Source organism: Centroberyx affinis, unplaced genomic scaffold (assembly GCF_046629955.1).
Source record: "Centroberyx affinis isolate AG114_WGS23_722 - 3 ecotype Tasmania unplaced genomic scaffold, CSIRO-AGI_Caff_v1 ptg002641l_1, whole genome shotgun sequence".
Lineage (NCBI taxonomy): Eukaryota > Metazoa > Chordata > Actinopteri > Beryciformes > Berycidae > Centroberyx > Centroberyx affinis.
In genome coordinates this window covers 3,360-26,610 of record NW_027280833.1, presented here as the reverse complement: position 1 = coordinate 26,610, position 23,251 = coordinate 3,360, and the positions used below count along the sequence as shown (strand labels likewise).

The window sequence follows — 23,251 nt, the reverse complement described above, 5'->3', positions numbered from 1 at the left end:
TGGGCAAAATTCAGAGGAGGCCGGGCCACAGGACACAGAAATTCATCTTTTGACATACAAATGTCAGATAAATAACACAAAAAAGAAATAACCCACAATATACATAACACAGTTAATAGATACAGTATTCACCACACAATCAACATAACACAGTAGACAAGATGGTACAGTATTCACACATTCAGGGACTCAGTCTTTGTTCAGCAAAGCTCTGCTGGTGGATGAATGACCTGCTAGCATCCTGTATCTTGGGCCTGATGCCAATGGCTCATAAGCACTAAACAAAGGATGTGACACATGTCCAATAATTGCTGCTCCTTTCTTCATCGGTCGGTTCTCATAGATCGATGTCATACATCCAAGCTGTGCCCCAGCGATCCTACCGGACATAACGACTATCCTATGGAACTTATTTTTACCGCTTACTGACAAGGAGGAAAGGAACGTTAAGACACAACGAGAGAACAGAACCATTATGTCTTTGTTCACTTTATATTGCCTCAACTTCTGCATGAAGTGCAACTCTGTAAGCCTTTCTTATGAATAACCTCCGCATTTAAGTCCCATGTCCAATTTGCATCACTATTCACATTCTAGAACCTGAGGATCCATTTGAATGGTTTAGTCCAGCTCTGTGCTCAGGGAAGGGAACTTTGTCAGGAATGCCTGGTTGGGGCATGTTGTCACGCTGATTTCAGGGCATGTTGTCATAACTATTGAAATTGTTGTTTTTTTTTTGGTTAGAAATGCCTTTACATTCATCTTTTTCTGAATAGATATTATATTATTTTGGTACTTGAACCCACAAACCTTTGCTTGTGTAACATACAGCTACAGAAGGTACATTACTATTATTATTGTTTTCTTTAAGTGACTAAGAAGTTATTTTACATCAAAAAGCATCAATGTGTATATATTACATGCACATTAATATATCACACTGTTAGAAATTGTATCAGAGTTTATGTTTGTCTGGTTATTTTACCTGGTGTGAGGTGGGTGTCGATTTCTGTAGTATGTTGTTTTCAATACATACTCATGTCATGTGTTGTGTGTGACAACATGCCCTGACGTGGGGTAAGTTGTCACAAGTTGTCAAGTGGTATTTGATCAGTAATAACTTTTGCTTCCAGTAAAATATTGAAAATGTAAAAATGCCATTTTTTGGAGGAGACCTTAATCTAGCTAGAAAACTATATATGGTATCCCAGTAGGAAGGCACTGCTGAGAAACACACCAATGAGTAAAAAGTGTGACAAAATGACCCGGTCTCCCCTAATTGTGCAGTTCACCTCCTGCTCCCACAGGGACAAAGGGGCTCAGGGCAAAGTCAGAAAACTGACTGGCAGCTTTAGCATGAAGTTAGAGCAGACTCCTTCACCATAGGCAGTTTTCTCATTCAGAAACCAATTACTTTGTATTTAAAAGTCAAATTCAATAAGCACCCATATTAATGTTTGATGTCATAATAATAGGCTCTAATGAAAACATGCCAACTAACTATAAATGCTGCATGTGCACTATGACATACAGAACGGAGACTAAAGTGGACATCAAACAGTAATGTGGGTGCTCACTCACTAAATTTGACGATTAAATATAAAGTAATTGGCTCAAAACAGTATTTCTACCTATTTTAAAATCTCACGCTTTTATTTTGAAGGCTAAACGGCCAAACCGGAAGTCTTGTTTCTGGTCATTCAAGCTAGTCTTACCAATCGAGGCCGGGGTGCGCGGCGCGCAACCGTGACGTATTTTCAAATCACGGCTAGAGTGGCGGTGGCGATTTCAGCTAAATAATGGTGTAAATGTCGGTCTTTTCAAGTCACTTTGGGGTCGTTTGGCTTGTGGAGACTTGCATTATGCTGGACGAGCTGGAGCATGGAGCCATTTTATGGTTATTTTCCGTTATTTTTTTTAACCGTGAAGTCAGGTCAAGTCAGGTCAAATTGTAGTCAGCGGGTTCAGGAAACAGGCTGCAATAACAGGGTTCCTCCACTAGATGGAAGAAGAGCTCTATTCTTGTTAGGTTTTCTCTCTCTCTCATCTGTCCTATAAATACATACAAACAATGCATACGATTTGAACATACATTACATAATATTAAAGCACATAGAACTGTTTTTTAATAATTCTGTAATATAAATATAAAGTTGTACATTGTTCCTGGTATTATGGCAGCAGTAGACACATTTAGCTGCTAAGTGCTGCGATCTTCCCCCTACAGAGAAGGAAGTTTATTTTCATTCACTAGGTCATGAAGCCTGGAATAACTTTTCCAAAGTTGTGGAAATATTTAGTCCTCATGTCTTTGTATTTGGGACATGAACAGAGGAAATGCATTTCAGTCCTTGTGGCAATAGGTGCAGACAGAGAGGAGGCTCTGAGTCTGGTCCTCTGACTGTGTTGTTCAGTTCAGTGAACTTCACAGCCAGCCCATCTAGAGGCTGGACCTCTGGGGTGTGTTGATTGCTGAGGAGAGCTTTGTATGTTCTGCCTCATTTAGATGGAACCAAAATTGAATTGCTCTTTTTTGGATTTGAATGCTCAGGGGATACAGACCAAGTTCAGCCCTGCGTGCATTGCTTTTGCAAAATTCCACTTCAGATTTTCCAGCAGGCGTTTTATCCCAATTTTTCATTTGTGGTTTTCAAATAGGGCCCCATGTTTCACTTGCATAGAGCATAACTGCTGTGATGAGTGACTTGTCTGAAATGATGATCTTGTCTAGTGCCTATTGGAGCACTTGTACAGAAAGGTTGACTGCTCTTTCTTTAATGCCACTTTGTATTTTGCTTTCTTACACTGTTGCATGTTGTTTGTAACCTGTATGTTTGTCATGATGCTGCTTTCTTGACCGGGTCTCCCTCAAAAAAGACATTCTTCGTCTCACTGGGAATCAACTGGAAATAAACACATAAACTAAATACATAGAAATGCATTACCCAAGTTTATGGAAAGTCGTGTTCTTGCACCTGTATTCAAAATCTATCATTTTTTGTGTGTTTTATTTTTTCATAATTCTAGATCCTTAATATATACAGTATATATATAACATGAATTGGTAAATCGGAGTGTCAGTGACATCTTCAGCCAAATTGGCAATGTAAATCAATAGGTTACATTTTAGTGATGCTACGTTCGCGAACGATACGATTCTTTTCAACGGCTCTTTGGTACGAACGAAGGGAACCGAGTCGTAGATGAGAGCCGTTCTTTTTGCCAGATTATCTATCTGATTTGCACTAAAATCTGTTCTGCCCAAAAATTCATTATACTTACATAACACATTTCATACAGAGGGTAAATTCAAAGTAGTAAATTCACTGACAAAGCAGAGGGAGATGGCGTCACGTTGTGTTTACAATGCAGATCATTGACATTATGGTGTGGTGTTCCGCTGCCCCCCGGTACAGCGCTGCCCCCTGTTGTAGTTTCGTATTTCAGCCGCCAGGTGTCAGGAGACAAAGACACTGTTTACTGCAAGCAGGCGTGCTGTACAAATGTGTTTCCCGTGGACACTTGTCATGTTCAGTGGTAAAAAAAAAAATAACCTCATAAAGTATTTTCTGTACACGCTATTTCCAAACGTCAAAAACAAAATTCTAGATCTCTAAATATAAGATGGATTGTAAAAATGGGTTAATGTTTATTAGTAATTTAGTTTATTAGTCCTGAATTTCTAATTAAAAAAGTGCTGTCCAATCCTAATAAAAATCTACACAATCTAAACAATTAATGATTTTACAAATAAGTGGGCCTATATACGCTATCTGACATAATGGGGCAGACATGCAACAAAGCAATTAATGAGCAAGTATTGAACCCATGACCTTCATTTCTGCAGCCTGTACTGTGAGGCAGTTCCTTAGACCACTGAGCCACTGTGAGCTTTCTCATAAATCCCATTTGTGTTTCTATCATTGTGTTTTGTTTTTCTTAATTACTCTCTATGACTGGGGAAATTCATGAAACACACCAATCTTTTTTTTTTTTTTATATTTATTTTATGCTTTACTGACAGAGATAGTGCGAGAGAGAGAGACAGGAAGGTATGGGAGAGAGAGGGGAGGACATGCAGCAAAGGATTTGAACCCGGGTCGCTGCGGGAAAGACTGAACCTTATGTACCATAAGTGACCCGGGTTCTACTCAGTGAGCCACCAGGGTGCCCCACCTTGGCTCTAGTCTTGCTGGGTTCTCTTTATATTGGATTAATGACAGTATTTCGCTTTTAGAGTGGCCAGTCCACTCCCCATTATTGACACAGTAGGAAAGCTGAGAGGACGGAGTAGGGGAAAACATCAGAGAAGGTTCTGGTGGGACGGAAGCCCAGACCAGCAGGGGAAGACCTGCATGTAGACCCAAAGACAGGCGGACTGCCACTACCTCTGGACATGAAAATGTCTGTCTACCCTAAATGATAAGGCATAAGAGCAATCATTTTATGACTTGGGTTCAATTCACTCTCCAACCAGGAGATTAAGACAAAACACTAGAGAAGAAGATTGAGGGGAAAAGTACATTAACTTACATTGGAGTTGAACCTTTCAGCAAACTGAGACTCCTTGATTTTCACTAAACTACACAGGGAGATGAAACATCCGGGGCAAGACAACATATCCATATTATCTGATGTGTTACAGTGAGTGTTGTCATGTGTAAAGTTTGAGGTCACTACTTTTGTACATTTGTGAATGAATGGTAGGCCTATCACACATCTAAAATACTCAAGAGGCTTGTATATAGGCCTTCCCATGTGAACGATTCTGTGCCTTAGCTCTGATACACAAGTAATGATAAATCAACCAGGATTGCAATTTACAAACTAAAGACCAATTTGGGTTCAGTTATTACATTTTTGCATTGGATTACCATACAAAGCGAGAAAGAAAGGCATAATCACAGAGGGTGAATCACCTTATACAGATTCTACAGTTCATATCAAAGTTGCTTTTACTGCAAAATGCATATTTTTACCCCACATTTAAGTCTATCAAAACGTGTAGAACTTTTGTACCAAAGAACTGGAGAAATGCCATCAACAAATGAACCAAACCAAATCAGCTGAATGAGCTTTTAAAAATGCAGTGAAGGGTTTGGAGGCCGATTCAATTGGAGTTTGTAAATGCTTCCCTATAGCTAGACTCATCTACTCTTTTTAGGTGCAGGATTCTGTGTGTTTTTTATTACTTCTTTTACTGCCTTGTTTTTATTGTATGTCTCTTCATGTTTGTTTTTGTATGTTGTTGCAACACTGTATCTCTGCTGTCTTGGCCAGGGCTCCCTCGAAAAAGAGATCTTGTAATCTCAATGAGACTCACCTGGTTAAATAAAGGTTAAATAAAATAAATAAAAACCTTAACTACAACCTCAAACCAGATTTTTTCTGTTTATCCCTTTAACCCATTTGTAGAACAGACTGTCCTTTCCACTTAGAATACATTATACAGATCTAACCAGATCTAACACAGCAAGAACCCAATCAAGCATATTAATGAGAATTTGCTCATAAATATGCTTGTTTGGGTCCAGGGGTGTTGGAGGGTGAACACCTGACTGACTGTTGTTTGAAATTTTAGCTCACAGTAGCATACAGCATCCTCAGTAACAATACACTGCATTGGGTCGGCCTATTTGAAATGGCCTGTAACTTTTTGAGAGTTACCACAATGATCATGACAAACTTGTCTTCAATGTATTGCATGTGAGAGGCATGGAGAGAAAATGCAACAGGAAAAGGTGATTAAAATCAACTATTTTTACCCTCAACAGTAACATGCAATAATTTCAAAGATTTTACTGAGTTAGTTCATATAATATCAAATCACTTTATCTAGCACTAACCTGTGGATGGCATCTCTGGGGATACAGATATGCAGAACAGAGAAATAACTTTTTTCCATAGTTGATATGGTAGGCTGATAGTATACCAACAAGCAATACATGTGTTTTGCCTGAAAATAGCATTTCAACATCTGTACTAGCGTCTAAAACCTTTACCTCGGTGCCTGTTTGGTTTCAGACTGCCTTGTGACTTGCTTTGAACACAGAAGAGGTAAGAAAACAAGAAGCAAGCTTAGCCTGCGTGCATATCAAAATGAAGCTGAGAAGAAATGGCATTTAACTTGTTTATTTAAAAATCGCACTTGACAAAAAAAATCGACAAAACTGTTTTGACTGTACAAGTAGCCCAATATTTTACAAAGTATTCATGTTCGCCTGGCTCTGGGTAAAGAACGGTTAGCAGTCAAATATTCCAAGGCCTTAGTAAATTAATACAAGCTTAAATAAATTATTGTGAACAAGACAACATATGAATCTCCAGTTAATTCAAAGTATTACATTTGCAAGATACACCTTTGTTTGCTCGTCGTACCAAGCCGTCTCCCCCCGCAGCAGACCAGTGCAGACACTACTGAGCAGTATCAAGTTTACCTCAGGAAAGTAAGACAGGCACAGATTCAGTTGTGGAGTACATGCGCCGTCTAGTGGTGACATGCTTTATTACACGGGAGACACGCATGTACGGGGGGGCAGCTCTGCGCGGAACACCGGCAATACGAGTAATTTAGTGCTGCTAAACCTAGTCCACACATGCGAAATGAAATTATATTGGTGGGATGTCTAAGTTTGAATCTGATCCAAATCTTACCCTATCATTATCCTAGTGATTATTTCACAGATAAACCTAGTAACCCCCGCCCCCTAAAAAAAAAGAAAAAATAACGATGAACGGCTCTTTTGAACGGCTTGAAAGGAACGGAGTCATAAGATCCGGCTCCCTTCAAAGAGCCGTAATTCCCATCACTATTACATTTTCCTTGATTTTCATGACTCACAACTTATTTAACAACAGAGCAATACACTGCTTTATTTAAAGGCAACAATAATTACATACTAGAAATAGATACATTTTCTGAAGAAAATTTAAAGTGGCCTTTGCTAGAGTGCTGTTAAGTTGCGGGTAGGGTTTCGCCAGTGGTCGCTACGGTGTTTCTAGGTGATTGCTAGGCTTTTGCTAGGTGATTGCTAGGGTGTCACTAGTGGTTGCTAGGGTGCTAGGGAACACAGAGAATCCAAGTCAAAACCTAGTATATGGCTAGACCTTGTATGGGTGTGCCACGTGCCACGGCCGACCAATGGCGTAACTTCATCACTCAGTCAGTCAGTCAGTGAGTGACAGACATTTGCGTTTATAGGGCTGGCCCCGCTGTTGCGGTCCACCCAAAAGGAATTGTTTTTCCACGATTTACAGTCACGAGTTACGATCATTTAAAATGTAACAGGTTGCTGTAGCGCCCCCAATTGACGAAATGACACAAAATTTTACACATTGGCTGAGACATGATACATGCACACTTGTACCAAATTTGGATGGGATAGCATAATGCGTTGATGAGTTATACCAATTTTTAAAACATAGGCCCCGCCCACAACATTTGATCAAACTTTGGAAGCCAATAACATCAAAACGGTACGGAATATCAAAAAACATAAGGTTCTTATGCAATGGAAATGTTGTTCACTACTCCAGTAAATAGGACGAACCTTAGATACAACTTGGCAACGGGAGATATTTCTAGTCCGCTCAGCTCATAGAACCCTTTGGCTCAGCTATGAGCCAGAAAGCTAACGTTATGCTAGCAAGATTCAAAGTCAATAACAAACAGTAAATATAATTTGACAGTATGTTTAACAACAAGACTAGCTAGCTATCCAGCCATGGCATTGTCCCCAAATCAATATCAAGATTTTCACGAACAAATGAGATAGACCATGTGTCTGTCGGCCGCAGCCTGAAGTAGTGAGTTGACTAGCGAATGGGATGTGAGATGATCGCTTACCGTATGTGATGCAAAGTATCAGTAAGTTCAGAGGGGCAGTGTACTTCTTGCAGCTTGTGTGTTACAGTCGCCATCCTGTGGTGTTCAGAGGATGAGGCACTATGCTATGGTTACTCATTTTAGATACAGGCTGATGCTACGTAGCCAGCGCATTCATTTAGAACGGTGAAGAGACAGTTTCACTGGAACTACTTAGTAGGTGTCCATTATCAGGAATTAATAGACACCCTGCAGCCAATCAGAATCGAGTAGTCAACCAGACTATGGTATAATTCCTGATGCTGTGTGGGAAGTTTGGTGAAGACTGGACAAAATCTGTAGGAGGAGTAGTGAAAAAACTGTTTTGAACAAAATTCAAAATGGCAGAAAATCTAGTTAGGCAGAAGTGGGAGGGGCCTATATCGTTAGATGCGTAATGAGCCAAGGAATCCAGGGAAAAAGAATTTTGATTCTACAGGCTACGATTCAAAAGTTAACCAAAACGTAAATAGGGCTGTAAATAGGGCCACCATTAGGTCAATTGGTGTAATTTTTTAGACCTGCGTTAAAGGGGACACGTTGAACCTATCTAGCCAATTTGGGAACTGTAGCTCTCATGGATTCTGAGCTACAGATACTTTTATGCAAAATCCCATGTACTTGAATGGGGCAAAAAAACAGCACTTAATCGCGAATATCGCAAAAACTACATGACAAATCTCTTAGAAAAGTAATACACACTTCCCCTTAATAAGCCGCACGTTTTGTAGGAGGAGTTGCGCGCACAACTTTTGTCCAGAAAAATACAGAAAAATAATAAATAGGTGAGATAATAACAGTGTGCTTTGCCTACGGCAAGCACAGACAGGCCAAAGTTGCACTGTCCGACCCATTTCGGCCACCATATTCTCAGGGGGCGTATACTGATGTAGCCGGTGGGGGCGTGTCTTGTAGCGAGTCTTAATATAGAACCAACTTGGTCTGCAGACTGCAGATAGCCCCTTCTCCCGAGTAATGCTGTCCTGTAGGTTTTCGATATGTCAGCAGCGAAGAGAGCTGAGTCAGCTGAAGAACTCACCCTTATAGGGTACATATTACCTGAGAAGAAAGTTTCCAGAGTGGAAGATGAAGGTGAACAGTCTGAAGAGGAGGAGGAAGAGGAAGAAAAACAGCCTGAATTTCTGGATATGACAGAGATGAGCAGTGTTTCCTCCGGGGGACAAATGTTCCAGTCCTCGGTACCTCGGAAAAACAAAGGTCAGGATTGTGCTTGGTGTTGTTGTAGTGGTGTTTGATGTTGTTGTTGCGGTGGTGGTTTTGTTCTTTGTGTTGTAATGGTGGTTGTTTACCCCAGGTGCATGTTGTTGTAGTTATGGAGAGTACGTGACACTCAACTCCATGCAAATATGTGGCAATTTAATGTGACTTTGATGTATATCGGCAAACGCACACCTCTTAAAACATGGCTCAAGAGTTTTTTTAGTAACCGTTAGGATAAACTCTTCACCTGGGCACAAATCCAATTTACGACACCATTTTTTCCCGGTAAATTTTAAATGTGAACAACGTCACCTGCTGGGCTAATTCATAAAACTCGTCACCTGATGAAGACCTATCAAAAGGGAGCATTGGCAGCAGCGTTCTCTTTCTTAAAGACTTTAGCTCTACTCCAGCACATGATAAAAAGTTTATGGGACGCGCGTATGGTCATCTTCTCTTTTTTAATCATAAACTGAATCAAATCAGATGGAAATTGCCGTATACAACCGCAATCAAAGCCAGTGCGCGAGTCATCAAACATTTCCACGTTTCCAATGATAATTAATCTTCTAGGACACAATGTGACGTCATCTATTGATTTTTAAATAATTTACATTCATTTTCATTAGTTAACATTCATTTCTACAATATACCGTCTGAGTAGAACAGGTGGTATTTTTTGCTACGTGTTTTGGGCCCCTGAGTCCCATCATGGTCTAAAGCAATGATTCTCAACCTTTTTCATATCAAGGACCCCTAAGTTAGTCCACATTAGGGCCATGGACCCCCATTTGTCTCACGGACCCAAATCTGAGAATATTTCTATTGTCAGATATGATTTTGTCCAGAATTCCATGACTATCTGTATTGTTGGCAAAGAGATAACAGTGAAACTATGATCAAAACAGCCATTCTTCTACATTCTGTAACTGTGTTAACTTCTTGTAAATGATATAATGGTGAAGTTTAACAATTGATCAATTTGCTGGGGACCCCCTGAAACCCCCTCAAGGACCCCTGGTGGTCCCCAGACCCCATGTTGAGAACCACTGATCTAAAGGCTGTTTCAGAAGCTTTTTCATTTGACAAGAATAAAATACTGAGGGGAAATGGTGAATACTTGTAATCGTTGGTATAAAAAAAAAAAAAAAACAGAAAAAACCCCAACTGAATATTGGAACAAAATATCATTTATTTGCAGCTTTAATACAAAAATATTAGTATCTGCCTTCAAAACCCCCCATCGGTTGAACCCTACTGATCTTGTTCCTATGTGTACAGTTGAATTCCAGGTCTTGTCTGGAGGAACCCACCAAGTGGAGGGAGGATTCGCTCTCAGGAGTCCTTGGTGGGAGGTGACATGTTCTGTCCGAGGGCAGAGGGACAAGCTGGTTGTGAAGGGGTATCCTTCCTACAAGCTACGCTCCGACCTGGACAGAGAAGGCTGGCGTCCTATCGTGTCCCTGTTTCTAGCTGCTTGCCAAATAGAACCAGAGTTTATTGCACAGTTCTTTGAGTGGTTGCCAGAAGATACAGATGTCTCCATTTGCAACCTGATGGAAGTCCTCGGTGAATTTTCAGAAGGGGCCAATGCAGTAGCTCAGTGCATTGCAGCCCGTCTGCTAGAATCAGGTTTGTTAACAACTATCTTAACTCCCACCATATAAAAAGACCTGAGTGTTATGAATAAGATGCTGTGTTTTCTCTGTCTACATGAATGCTTGGTAATTGTAGATTAGCACATCCTTCCCTCGACAACTGATAATGAGGTGCCTCTCAGCAAGGCACTTAAACCCAAGCTGCACCAGTGGTAGGGCTGAACAATTAATCAGAATTTTATCGAAATTGCAATATGGCCTACTGCAATTTTCAAATCGCAGGAGGTGCAATATTTGTTAAAGGTGAAATGTGTGTCAAAATACCATTTTAAATGAAATATTGTGGTGCTGCAGAGATGTCCTGGCCTACACATCATATTCTACAGACTTAAGAAAACATCTTTGTTTGGTACAGATCCCCACAAAAATCACACCATAATTATTTTAATACATTTTTCTATGAAAATTAGAATAATGATGTAAAAATTATCATTCCCTCTAATATCACAAATCATATCGCAATTGCAATATCAGTCAAAATAATCGCAATTAGATATTTTTTCAAAATCGTTCAGCCCTAACATCCACATTTGGGAGCTGCCCAGTAAAACCACTGAGCAGCTCCCAAATGTGGATGTGTAAAGGGTAAATCATACTTCTGCGTTGACTGACGCCGTAGCTACACCATCAGTACAGCGTAGGCCAAAGAGGCAAAAATTTAACTGCGTGTAGGGTAGGGCTGCACGATATATAGTTTCAGCATCGTCATCGCGATGTGCGCATGCGCAATAGTCACATCGCAGGACGTGCGATGTCAAGTAAGGCAAATTAACTCAAACACGTCCTGCTACAACTTTTTTGCTGTTTGACACAAAAGGAAAACTCGCACAGTTCTCGTTTTCCATGACGAATCTACAAGAGAAGTCTGTCTGATATAACATAATTTACTCTGATTTAAGGGTTTGTTATCAGAGTAGCGTATGTTATCTTTCCAGCTTTCGCGGCTCCGAACCGTAGTTAGGAAGCCTCTGGTGTTGTGCTAGCCTATTTTAGCTTAGCCTGGCTTGTAGCTGGTAACACGCTTTTTACTAAGAGTCTGGACCAACTCTGCAGTGGAGAACTGGCACTTTATTTCGGTAGAGCAGTGAACATAATGCACGGCCTCTCTGTGACGTTCTAAGCTCTTTTCCCGCTAACTATGGTAACTTAGCATCCTGCAACTCACTCTGGCTCATGGATGTAGGCTCTGGCTACGGCTAAAAACACACTCACTTCCTGCTATGTCACCCGTGCAGGTTACCCACAAGGCCACCTTCTTAAAGGGGCAAGGCTTGATAGAGCTATTCAAGTCATTTGGTGAAAATTCCTGTATTTTTTCATATTGCAATGTGTATCGCAGAAAACAAAAATATTGCAGTTGTCAGTTTTTTCCAATATCGTGCAACCCTAGTGTAGGGTGACGCAAGACCGGAAGGACTGATTGGTCCGCTTTGTATTGCATCCTACCTGTATCCGGTTCATGTTCGCTGACAGCAAAGACAATGGAGATAGAAGAGAGACGAGCTGTGGAGGGCTGCAAATATATTAATTTGTAGGACACCTCATCTCCAAATTATAAACACTACCAGATGTCACTGAATTCATGGTGAGAAATATGCCAGAACTAGGGCTGCAACTAACGATTATTTTCATTGTCGATTAATCTGTCAATTATTTTCTTGATTAATCGATTAGTTGTTTGGTCTATAAAATGTCAGAAAATGGTGAAAAATGTCGATCAGTGTTTCCCAAAGCCCAAGATGACATCGTCAAATGTCTTGTTTTGTCCACAACCCAAAGATAATCAGTTTACTGTCATAGAGGAGTAACGAAACCAGAAAATATTCATATTTAAGAAGCTGGAATCAGAGAATTTTGACTTATTTTTCTTAAAAAATTACTCAAACTGATTAATTGATTATCAAAATAGTTGGCGATTAATTTAATAGTTGACAACTAATCGATTAATCGTTGCAGCTCTAGCTTCAGAGAATGTAAACACTACTTCTTCTGTTATTATTTCCGTGTTAACAAAGCGCGGCACTGCCGTCTAGCGTTTCGGTCAATCAAGAACGCAGAACCATAAATGCTCGGACCATAGGCATTAGGCACCTACGCTGTTGCTACTGCGGCAATTCAGCGCACACATATAATTTACCCTTAACTGTGAATGTGAAGCAGGGTGGTGCTGAAAAAGAACGTGCATGCTCAGAAAACCCCCTGTCTTTATAAAGGCTAAAAAAGGGAATGAAGGGGTGTCCTGGTGACGTCCTGGGGTCAAATCTGGCCCAGGACCTTTGTTGCATGTCATCCTCCTCTCTCTTAAGTCTTTCCTGTCTCAGGTTCATAGTTACCTCACATGTGGCTTGTACATCTTTAATACCGAATCTTTTCTGTTTCAGTTGCAGGGATGCAAGTGCATGCATCCTGTCTGTATCCTAATGTGATGAAATACCTCCCAACCCTGTTGCCTGGCCAGTTTGTTGAACTGCTTGGAAATGGCAAGAGAAGAAAGACTCTGCCAGCCACTCAGGCCACACAAGCTAGACAGGCTGCACTGCCCACACAAGAGGATGACGAGGAGGAAGAGGAGGGGGTGGACCTGAGCTTGCTGGCCAAATTGGAAGAAATCATAACAGATGATGTGTGGAAGCTGGGATTTAACTATGTAAGGTTCCAATATGTTTGCCCAATCTGCCAGCTACAAGTGCAACATCTTGTGTCAAGCCTCAGTGAAGGTATTCATGTGTTCTTGTGCTCTTGATTTTCAATTTCTCTTTCTTTTCTCTTAAGCTTGTGTACAAGGAACTGAAACTGGTGCGCTGTGAGGCTCAGCTCAAGGCGTTCGTGGATTGCAACCTGTTCCACAAAATCCCAGAGCTTCAGCGTAACGCCTTGCATGTGTACGAGCAGCTGAAGAAGCATTGCCATGGCACAGGCAGCACTTACATGGAGCTGAAGGGTCTTTGTGACGTCCTACTCCCAAAGATGTCTGACGAACAAGCCTGGAAAGCCATTCATTTCCTCAAGGAGCAGGGTGTAGTGGTGCGCGACAAACAGAGGGTGGCGCTGCAAAACTTTAAGGTGTATGAGACGGGTATCGCCGAATGCTTGCGCTCCCTGGTGGAGTATGAGCCGTGGAAAATTCCTCTGAATGCCAGAGAGGTGCTGTGTGCAGATGCTGAGAAGAGGCTGATATTGGAGTCAGAGCAAGAAACAACTCGCCATGATGAAAATGCTGATTCTGAAGGCAACCCTTCAGTCCCAGACCCAACAAACATATCTGTTCCACTTGCTCACGGGGAAGAAATCCCTCTGATCCAATCAGAAGCTAACACTCACCCAGTCTCATCATCTGAGTCCTCAGAGCAGAGGGCTGGACCAGGCCAGGCAGCAGCAGACCAGGTCCTTCCCCCTATTGAGCTGGATCCAGACCAGGTCCGGGCTGTAGAGATGATCTGTGCCAACCCAGTGACGGTCATCAGCGGTAAAGGCGGCTGTGGGAAGACCACAGTGGTCTGCCGGGTGTTCAAAGCTGCCATGCGGCAGCACAACTGCAACCAACAGGAGATCAAGAACGCCTGCATGGACTTTGAGAATGACACTGGAGGATCCCAGGAGTGGGACTACCCGCCAGGCTCACCCAGCCTCCTCACTCAGTCAGAGGAAGAGGAGGAAGAGGAGAAGGAGAAGGACGGGAGCAGACCGATAACTAACAAAATGGAGATCCTGTTGACTGCTCCTACAGGCAGAGCTGCATCTCTACTGACCAAGAAGACTGGTTTCAAGGCATACACTCTACATCAGGTAGGGATTGGAGAGGCGGCATCTGAAAGCTACAATATGTTTTCTCCTTGAGACAGGAAGTGTATTGTTAGTCCCCCCAGTTGGTCAAGTTCCCACCCCAACAGGACAGTTCTCATCTAGCCTGAAACTGAGGTAACTGGCATCCGTAAAGCCTCCACAGGTGTTGAAGCAGACGTCGAATGCAGCCAATCTGCAATTACAAAAGCAACTCTGATGTTCACCATGTGTTTGAACATGTAGCTTTGCTCTTCTTTCTTTTCTTACTGCTTTCCTCCGTTGTTGATAGTGCTATGACTTCCCTACACCGTGGTCACTAGCCTCACCTTGATAGCTACAACCATCTCACTGATGGCCACACTACAATGTGCCCACAGCAAATGGTATACGCTCCAAAACATCCCAACATAATTGAAAAGGCAATTTCAGGTAAACGGATGGATCTAGGCATGAACACACAGGGTCACAGACACACAGAGACTGATAACGTAGAATATCCTGTTTATTGTTATTGTCATGCCAAAAAAGTTGTATATTGCAGCTTTAATCTAGAGATACACCAGTATGGTTTATTGAAGGTCAATACTAATATTTTTGTATTTAAACTGCCGATAACCAATATCTTTTGACAATATTCAATATGTTTCAATGTGACCATTTTCATGGCAAGAAATTCCAAGTAATCACTGTTTCCGCAATAATTTTATTCTTGTCAGGGTGCAAAAGCCACCAAAACAGCATTTAGACCATGGGACACTAAAACTCTCAATTGAAATCAAATAATAATCATAATAATAAAGACTCATTAGAATCAGCTTCTCTTAGACAACCAGTTCCACAATGAATATGTAAATGATCAAATTGCATCATATCCATCATATTGGAGGTGGACAACGCTGACTGAACCAATTCTCTTTTTAATAATGGACAATATTAGCAATCCCATACAGTATATCAGTTTAACTGTACCTATTTAACAGTTCAGCTCCTCTTTTGTGGGCTTCCATTAGTTATATGCTGAACAACAATGTATCCTGTGTCACATTTCTCTTTGAGAACCTAATGTTTACATGCATAGTATTCTGGATATTAAGCCATATTTAGGGTCATATAAGGGTCATTTTTTCCAATGGAAAATTTGGCCATTGTAACTAATTTGAACAATGTGCGATGAACAATATGGTTGCAATTTAATGATAAACTTGACAAAAGTCACGGGCTAACAACATAAGTTATAACTAATCGAGCATGTCCAGTCTACATGAAACTTGTCTGTCTGTCTGACCCTGCAGGTGCTGCAGGTGCTACATTATCTTATTTTGGTTTCTCACATTTGGGAGAGCTTCTCCAGGTTATTGTAAATGGTTGCATGTGAACACCTCAAGAGTTTATCCTCTCTCTCTCTCATTCCCCTAGGTGCTGTGGAGTTTCATGAACAGAGAGAAAGATGAGAATGGCCATAAGAAGTGGATGTTCCAGGATGTTCGTGTTTTCGTGGTGGACGAAGGCAGCCTGGTGTGTGTCCAGCTCCTCCACTCCATCCTCACCATGCTAACCAAACACGCCCAGCTCAGGAAGTTCATCCTACTGGGTGAGCTCCAAAACACTGTAGCATTCACTAGTTTACAATCAAAGCAAACAGGGTTCAACCCATGCTAACCCATAATCTCCCGCCTGGACTACTGCATCGCTCTTCTGGCTTGGCTATCCCCCTCTGCCATCAGACCTTTACAGCGCATTCAGAACACTGCAGCCCGTCTGGTGGGGCTAGTTGGTTTAGATTTATTGTAATGTTCTGTTAGATATTGAATAAAGCTGACTGCTGAATGTATGTAAATCTTACTTCTGTGTGTTTTTTGTCTAGGTGATATTAGGCAGCTTCCCAGTATCCAGCCTGGGAACACCCTACACGACCTGTTTCACAGTCTGAAAGTCGTCCAGTGGGCCATTGAGATGAGGACCAACCACCGAGCAGAGTCTCAGCTTATTGTTGAAAATGCTACACTGTAAATATATAAATTTTTCTGTTTAGCTTCCTTAAGGCCTAAGATTTAAAATGTTTACTATAATACTATCAAGTGAAAAATGAAACACAGTGTATTGCAATATGCAGTCTGTTTTTTGATGGTGTGCAAATACCCTGACTACTATAATAGTGTAAAGCAGTGATTCTCAACCTTTTTCATATCGAGGACCCTAATTCAGTCCACATTAGGGCCACGGACCCCCATTTGATGAGATTTTCTCTCAAACTCAAATCTGAGAATATTTTTATTGTCAGATATGATTTTGTCCAGAATCCCATGACTATCTGTATTGTAGGTAGAGAGACACACTCATTCTTCTACATTCTCTAATTGTGTTAACTTCTTGTAAATGAAATAATGCTGGAGTTTAACAATTTATCAGTTTGCTGGGGACCCCCTGGAACCTCCTCAAGGACCCCTGGTGGTCCCCGGACCCCACGTTGAGAACCACTGCTGTAAAGGAACATGCTGTAGTTTAAGTTGGGGTATATCTTTATCTTTGACCATTTCATGCCTAAAACTAACACTGACAGGACTAGATCCTATGCTAAATAAAAGGACAATATCGGCAGACCCATATATCAGTCTAACCCTAGTTTAAAAGCATTGATTGACACACCTAATGTTGGTGTGTTTCAGGATCTCAGAAATGGGGATGAAACGCCGCTGGTATGGCCCTCTGAAGTTTGACGCCACAGTGGATCTGAATGAGTCCCACAGCATGCCGTCTGCTGACAAGAGGTTCATCCTCGTCCGTCTGCCGAGAGATGGGTCAGCTGACGGTCAGTATATCTACTGGGGTTAATTTTCACATCAGTGGGAATGTAAGATTGACATTACCAGGATGCAGTGATGGCACATGTTGTAAGACAGTAAGGAATATAGCTGAATAGATTGTACCACAGAACTTGAATGGATAGAACAGTCTTTCCCATGCTGAATGGTTGGAGTGGCCGCCATTTTTATGTGTACCGTTTGGCTAAATTCTGTATGAACCGACTTATGCCACCACGAGCTGGTTCTCTTTTACAAGTTGCTGCTGTCTTTAAAGGAATAGTTCAGTATTTTGAACCCTGGGCTCATGTTTTCCGTCATGATCCCTATTAGTAGAAACCATAACTTCACTAGCTGCCTGCTCCGCCCGTCCGGTAACACCGGGATGCCCCCTCCCACGCTACTGCAAAAGAAGCCTAGGGGCAGACGCGACAGTCTTTGAAAACCTGTAAAAAAAAACCCTGAACTTTCTGTCCTAATGTTAAACGAATAGTTTCTATTCAAATAGAACACAACTATTGACAGAAACTATTGACAAGCTGATGTCCATTAGCTGTTTGAAGTTAGCGAATGTTAACTTTTCTTTTCCACAAAGGATGGGCTAAGCTTCATTAGTTTAATGGGTTGTATTAAGTTAAAGGTACCTGTTTGGTGATGCCTACCCAATAAGTTAAGTAAGCTAATATGCTGATTTTGACAAGAAGCGCTGTCGACAGAAGCACAATCTTTGATTAAGCTACGTTAACCTTGTCGCAAACAGCAGCTTTCAGTTGAGTTTTGACAGTTTGCTAAGCACTCGTGCAGCAGACACATCTGCAGTTTTCAAGCAAGTGTAACACACTTAATGACCTTAATGCCCAGACTTGTGTTGTCACTATAGCAACGAACCCTTAAAATGCCATAGTTGCCATTTTATGTTGTACTAGCCAAATTACCATGACAAACAGTGGAAGGACTGTTCTGTCCATTCAAGTTCTGTGGATAGTCCTCATATAGAGTATGGCTGTTGATGCAAGACAGAATATACAAGTATGGTGTGAGGCATGATTTACATACTGTACTGACTGCACATTTAATTTTCAGGTTTACAGAGGGCTGTCAAGTTACTGATAGACAAAGCTCCTGGACTGAAAGAGGATTCAACTTCCCAGTTCATTGCTTTCAAAAGGTTAGTCACTAGAGAAATGAGAGGACGATTGACGCACGTCAAGATGCATTGTGGACCCACTTACATTATTTAAAGTCACAATGAAACAGCATTTTTGCAAGAGCATGTTGCTCATTATGCGTTTCCTGTTGGAGCAGGATATTGGGGCGGGACATAACGCGGGGAGGGATTATTTTTTTAGGTGTATATTCAACAAATTAATGTGTTGGGTCTCACCCAGAGAAAATCCACCTAGAAGCGCTGCATGAAACTGTAGTTTGTCCCATTCCAGCCCCTGTGTTTAAGAAAGACCAGTGTCAGGATGAGTTGTCGGCAAACAGGAAGTGATGTGTTTTACATATTAAAGGAATAGTTCACCCAAAAATGAAAATTCTGTCATTATCTACTCACCCCATGCCAGCTGAAACTCGGGTGAAGTTTGTTAGTCCATACAGCAGGCCCTGAGCTGTTGCTGGTTGCTGGTGACCTGACTTCACGGTTAAAAAAATTACGGAAAATAACCATAAAATGTCTCCATGCAGCATAATCCAAGTCTCCAGAAGCCAAACCATCCTAAAGAAATCGCCACACTAGCTGTTATTTCAAAATACGTCACGTATGCGTGCACCCCGGCCTCGATAGGTAAGACTAGCTCGAATTAGCAGAAACAAAACTTCCGGTTTGGCCGTTAAGCCTTCAAAGTTTTCTGATTCCAATTTCAGTGATCGGGTTTGATCAACTCCGGATAGGTTGAGAATGAACTATGCGTGTTCACGGTGAATTTATAAAGCCATCCTCAATTGAGGACTGAAAATGGGATTAATGATGGATTCAGAGGTTAACAAGCAGAGCAGAGTGTCATATTTCACTCCGCCAAACAACAAATATTAAGCAGCATCTAGAGGGCAAGAGTTGGCATGGCAAAGAAAATTGCAGATAGAGTTAATGCGTGAGTTGACTATCAAGTTTAAGGCCTATTTTAGTCATTCAACATTGAACAGATCTCTGTAAACTAATGTTTAATAGGTTGGATGTAACGCCTGAATTCTTAATGACTTTTTTTGTTGATTTTTATATTTAATTTAGGTGTCCTGGATTTCCATTAATTCTGATTTAACGGATCTGGATATTTTGCCAATCCTGCTTTCTGGAATACCCCTATGGCCAATGGTTGAGTCATTGGTATTAATAAACAACCCCATTATCATAATTTTATGCTGTGGAGCAGTGAAAACCTCACTTAATGCACCTTTAATTCTTTTACAGGATAGATGTTGCACTGATCAATGAGCTTTGCTGTAAGCACTATAACAATCATACGACCAGGTGAGTGACTAGCCACTTAAAACATCTGCATAACTACTACTTCTGAGAACTGAATGATATTGTCCCCAGTACAAGAGTACTTCAGTTTTGATGCTGCTACCATTTCAGTGCTATCCATAATGTGTTGCAATTTTTGACAATAATCATGCAATTATTTTCCTCAATGGCAGAAACCACAAAAAAAAGCTGCTGTTTCAGCTCGGGGACAAAGTCTGTTGTACAAAGAATGGCTTCATCTACCCCGAAGAGAAGGTGGATGGAGAGGATGAGGAGGGGGGAGAGGAGAGGCGTGGCTTCATGCAATCCAACACGAATCATGGACAAAGTCAGAAAAAGAAGAAGGATAAGGAACAGGACAAACTGCGGCTCTGCAACGGAGAGATTTTCTTCATCCGAGAGGTCGGCATCATGGACAGTGGCTCTTCTTTCCCTGCTGTCTTTAACTTTGATCTCAGTATGAAACACTGCAAGTGAATGCAGGAATGTGATGAATGGTTAATACATAACCTCTTGCTTCCTTGAATAGCTGGACAAATCTCGGAACCCATCGTCTATCGGTCTGACCACGATTAGACTCTGGGGGCGACGGCCAATATTTTGGGGTTTCCGGTGTAGCCAGCGGACATCCGGGCCAAGACTTCCTCTTCCGTGCGCCGGTCATTATTTACAGTCCGATTAGCAACTTGAGACGCGAGAATGGAGTTGCAGTTGAGAGACGACGTCTACGACCGGATTCTTTCACAGGTTTTTTAGGACCAAAGGCCGATACGGATACAGATATTTATGGCTCTCCACCATGGTACATGTGAACAGTACATGATAGAAACTTCATACTTGCACCACAGGTTCCCCCTATAGAGCAGATTATCTGATTAGATTTTGAGCACCTTTCTGCACAGATTTATACACGACAGTCTTTGAAAACTATGATAAAACGTTATTTTGCAAAACATCAAGCTTTCTGTCAATAGTTGTGTTCTATTTCGATAGGAACTATTTTTTCTCAAAGACGCACCTTCTATGCCGGTGTAAGTGTACACGAGAGCGAGAAGAATCCAAAAATAGCTAGTTTATTTTTATTTTATTTTTTTTACAATTATTTCTCAAGATAACTGACACCGATATGATTACACTGTGAGCGTCGTGTTTTGCAAAACACCGTTTATAGTAGGAGGGGGCCACTTGGTGTTACTGGACGGGCGGAGCAGGCAGCTAGCATAGTTATGGTTTCTACTAATGGGGATCATGGCGGAAAACATGTTATTTGGGCCCAGTGTTCAAAATACCAAACTATTCCTTTTAATGAGGGAAAAACTGTTTTTTTTTTAACTACGAGAAGTATTTAGTGTTTTCCCCCAGAATTTTGTTCTTGTCAGGGTGGAAAAGCCTCTGAAACAGTATTTAAACCATCATGGGACACTAAAACTCTCCATTTAAATCCAAACTAATGAAATTCTTCTAGGTAGGTTAGCAGCTCCTTAAGGCAGATTTCATTGACTGACTGATTTTTAACAAAAGGCCAATATCGGTATAAAATGGATGTATTGGTGTTTCACTGGCAGGACAGGACGGTGGAGGGGGAACCTGGCTCTGCCGGGAGGCGTCCACCCACAAAGCGCTATCTCACCCTGGATGACGGCGATGGACGTGTGCTAACGGGGAACTACAGAGAACTGCAGAGGGAGTGCAGGTTGCAGCATGCCTGGGCTAGGACCATCCACACCTTCCAGGTACACTGACCAGACAGACGGAAGGCCACGTAATACAGAAACATAAGAGGAGAGGGAACTTTAATGATCCCCAAGGGGAAATTAGGTCATTGCAGCAGCAAATAGTCATAGGATACAGCAAAGAAGAATAAAATATAAATAGAATATAACAAAATGAGGGTACACAAGAGATAATTTCAATACTAGAACATGTTAAATGAGTAGAAATGTTTAAGTGAAAGTATGAAAAGGTATGGATTCCAGCTTTAAGAGAAAACAACCTAAATAATGAAATAGCAGCCTGAATAATACAGGATTTATGGGGCTCTTTGTAATACAAATGTTTCCACCCCTTAAACCTGCAATAAGCAATATCGGACTTATAACCAATCCTGAAAATAATGTGTGCTATGTGGATATTTCATTGTAATGGCGGAATCGATGAAGCGAGTGAGTTAACTTGTTAAACTGGTGAACTTGCTACCTACCTCTTCACTAGTCATTGTGAGACATGTAACCTCCATTTGTCCTTGGTAGGCCTCCGTAGTGCAGTCGCACTGATGTGTGTTATTTACAAATGTGCTGTGGTTTCTGTTGCCCACTAGTGGTCAGAAAAATAGCTTACTGCAGCAACACAGAGGCTCCACTACATGTCAATCATAAAATGTGATTTAGTATAACATGGATTTGCAATGTGTGAGAATTTTCATTTCTTTGTCATTGTTTTTAATGACTCAGGGCTCAGAGAGCGACACCATTGTCTATGTGCTGCAAGACGGCAGGGCCCAGAACTGGAAGCACGTCTACACGGCCGTAACGAGGGGTAAGAAGCGCATCTACGTGGTGGCTGATGACAAAGGCATTGCATCGGCCATTAAGAGACACATAACCCCACGCAAAACCAGACTGGGAGGTCTGGTCAAGGAGGTGCTGGTGAATCCCTGCACTGCAGGACAGGAGCAGGACAGTCAGCCCAGCGGCAGCCAAACCCCGCCGAACACGCCACACAAGACGGCCTGGTGCTTTCGTTCTCAACCGTCCACCCCTCTGTCCTCACAATCCCCCAGCAGATCCCAAACATCCCCTGCCCACTCCACACCACTGCTACCCAAGAGCTTGTGGAAGGCCGAGGGGGTTAAGGAGGAGGACAGCGAGGAGGAGAACCAGCCGAACGGTGCTGCGGCATCACCCGGCAGCAAGAGGGCGCTCTCTGCTGAGGGTCTGGAAACCCCACGCAAACAGCTTCGGATGATGTCAGTCTAGCAGAAAAGAGTCCAAGTACTGTACTGTAGTTCAGACAAAGTGTGTTGTTGTGGAGCTTTTGTTGGCGTCTTCTGTTTCAGACGTCGTAGCATTCACCACTTGGCTGTTCCAAGGCAAGAGACTCTTTGCTCTAAGTTCAGTTCAGTTACCCTCTGAGAAAATCTTAAAGTGCTGCACTGCTTCATATTGTGGAGTGTGTATTTGCTGTGTTTTTATTGTTTTCTACCATATATGATACCAAGTTGCTATAAAATGAATGAGAAACCTTGCCTATGCTTGGCTGATTATTATTATTATTATTATTATTATTATTATTATTATTATTATTATTATTATTATTAGTTGAAGCGTCAAGCTGCTACACGTCTGTTTCCTCAAATTAGAGACTCCTCTGGTAACCTGTTGTCTGACCCCACTGATGTCAATGCAACATTTAAATCATTCTACTCTACTCTTTACAAATCAGATTTTCCTACCAA

The 23,251-nt window shown here is 41.6% G+C and overlaps 1 protein-coding gene across 1 annotated transcript; it reads left to right on the top strand.

Annotated features, from left to right (window-relative positions):
- Positions 1–8,862: 8,862 nt before the first annotated feature.
- Positions 8,863–22,906, top strand: LOC139657205 (DNA helicase B-like). Its single transcript, XM_071534966.1, has 12 exons — positions 8,863–9,082; positions 10,367–10,717; positions 13,125–13,390; positions 13,516–14,529; positions 15,943–16,117; positions 16,391–16,532; positions 17,193–17,335; positions 18,411–18,495; positions 19,741–19,800; positions 19,971–20,199; positions 21,363–21,530; positions 22,248–22,906. The coding sequence occupies exons 1-12, from the start codon at positions 8,863–8,865 to the stop codon at positions 22,770–22,772; spliced, it is 3,378 nt and encodes a 1,125-aa protein (XP_071391067.1). The 3' UTR covers positions 22,773–22,906.
- Positions 22,907–23,251: the final 345 nt, after the last annotated feature.

Excerpts from the sequence above, each read along its gene's own strand:
- LOC139657205 (XM_071534966.1), top strand. The coding sequence starts at position 8,863 with ATGTCAGCAGCGAAGAGAGCTGAGTCAGCTGAAGAACTCACCCTTATA. Across the intron at positions 16,118-16,390 it reads CAGGAAGTTCATCCTACTGG|GTGATATTAGGCAGCTTCCC; the intron begins GTGAGCTCCAAA and ends TTTTTTGTCTAG. Across the intron at positions 21,531-22,247 it reads GGACCATCCACACCTTCCAG|GGCTCAGAGAGCGACACCAT; the intron begins GTACACTGACCA and ends TTAATGACTCAG.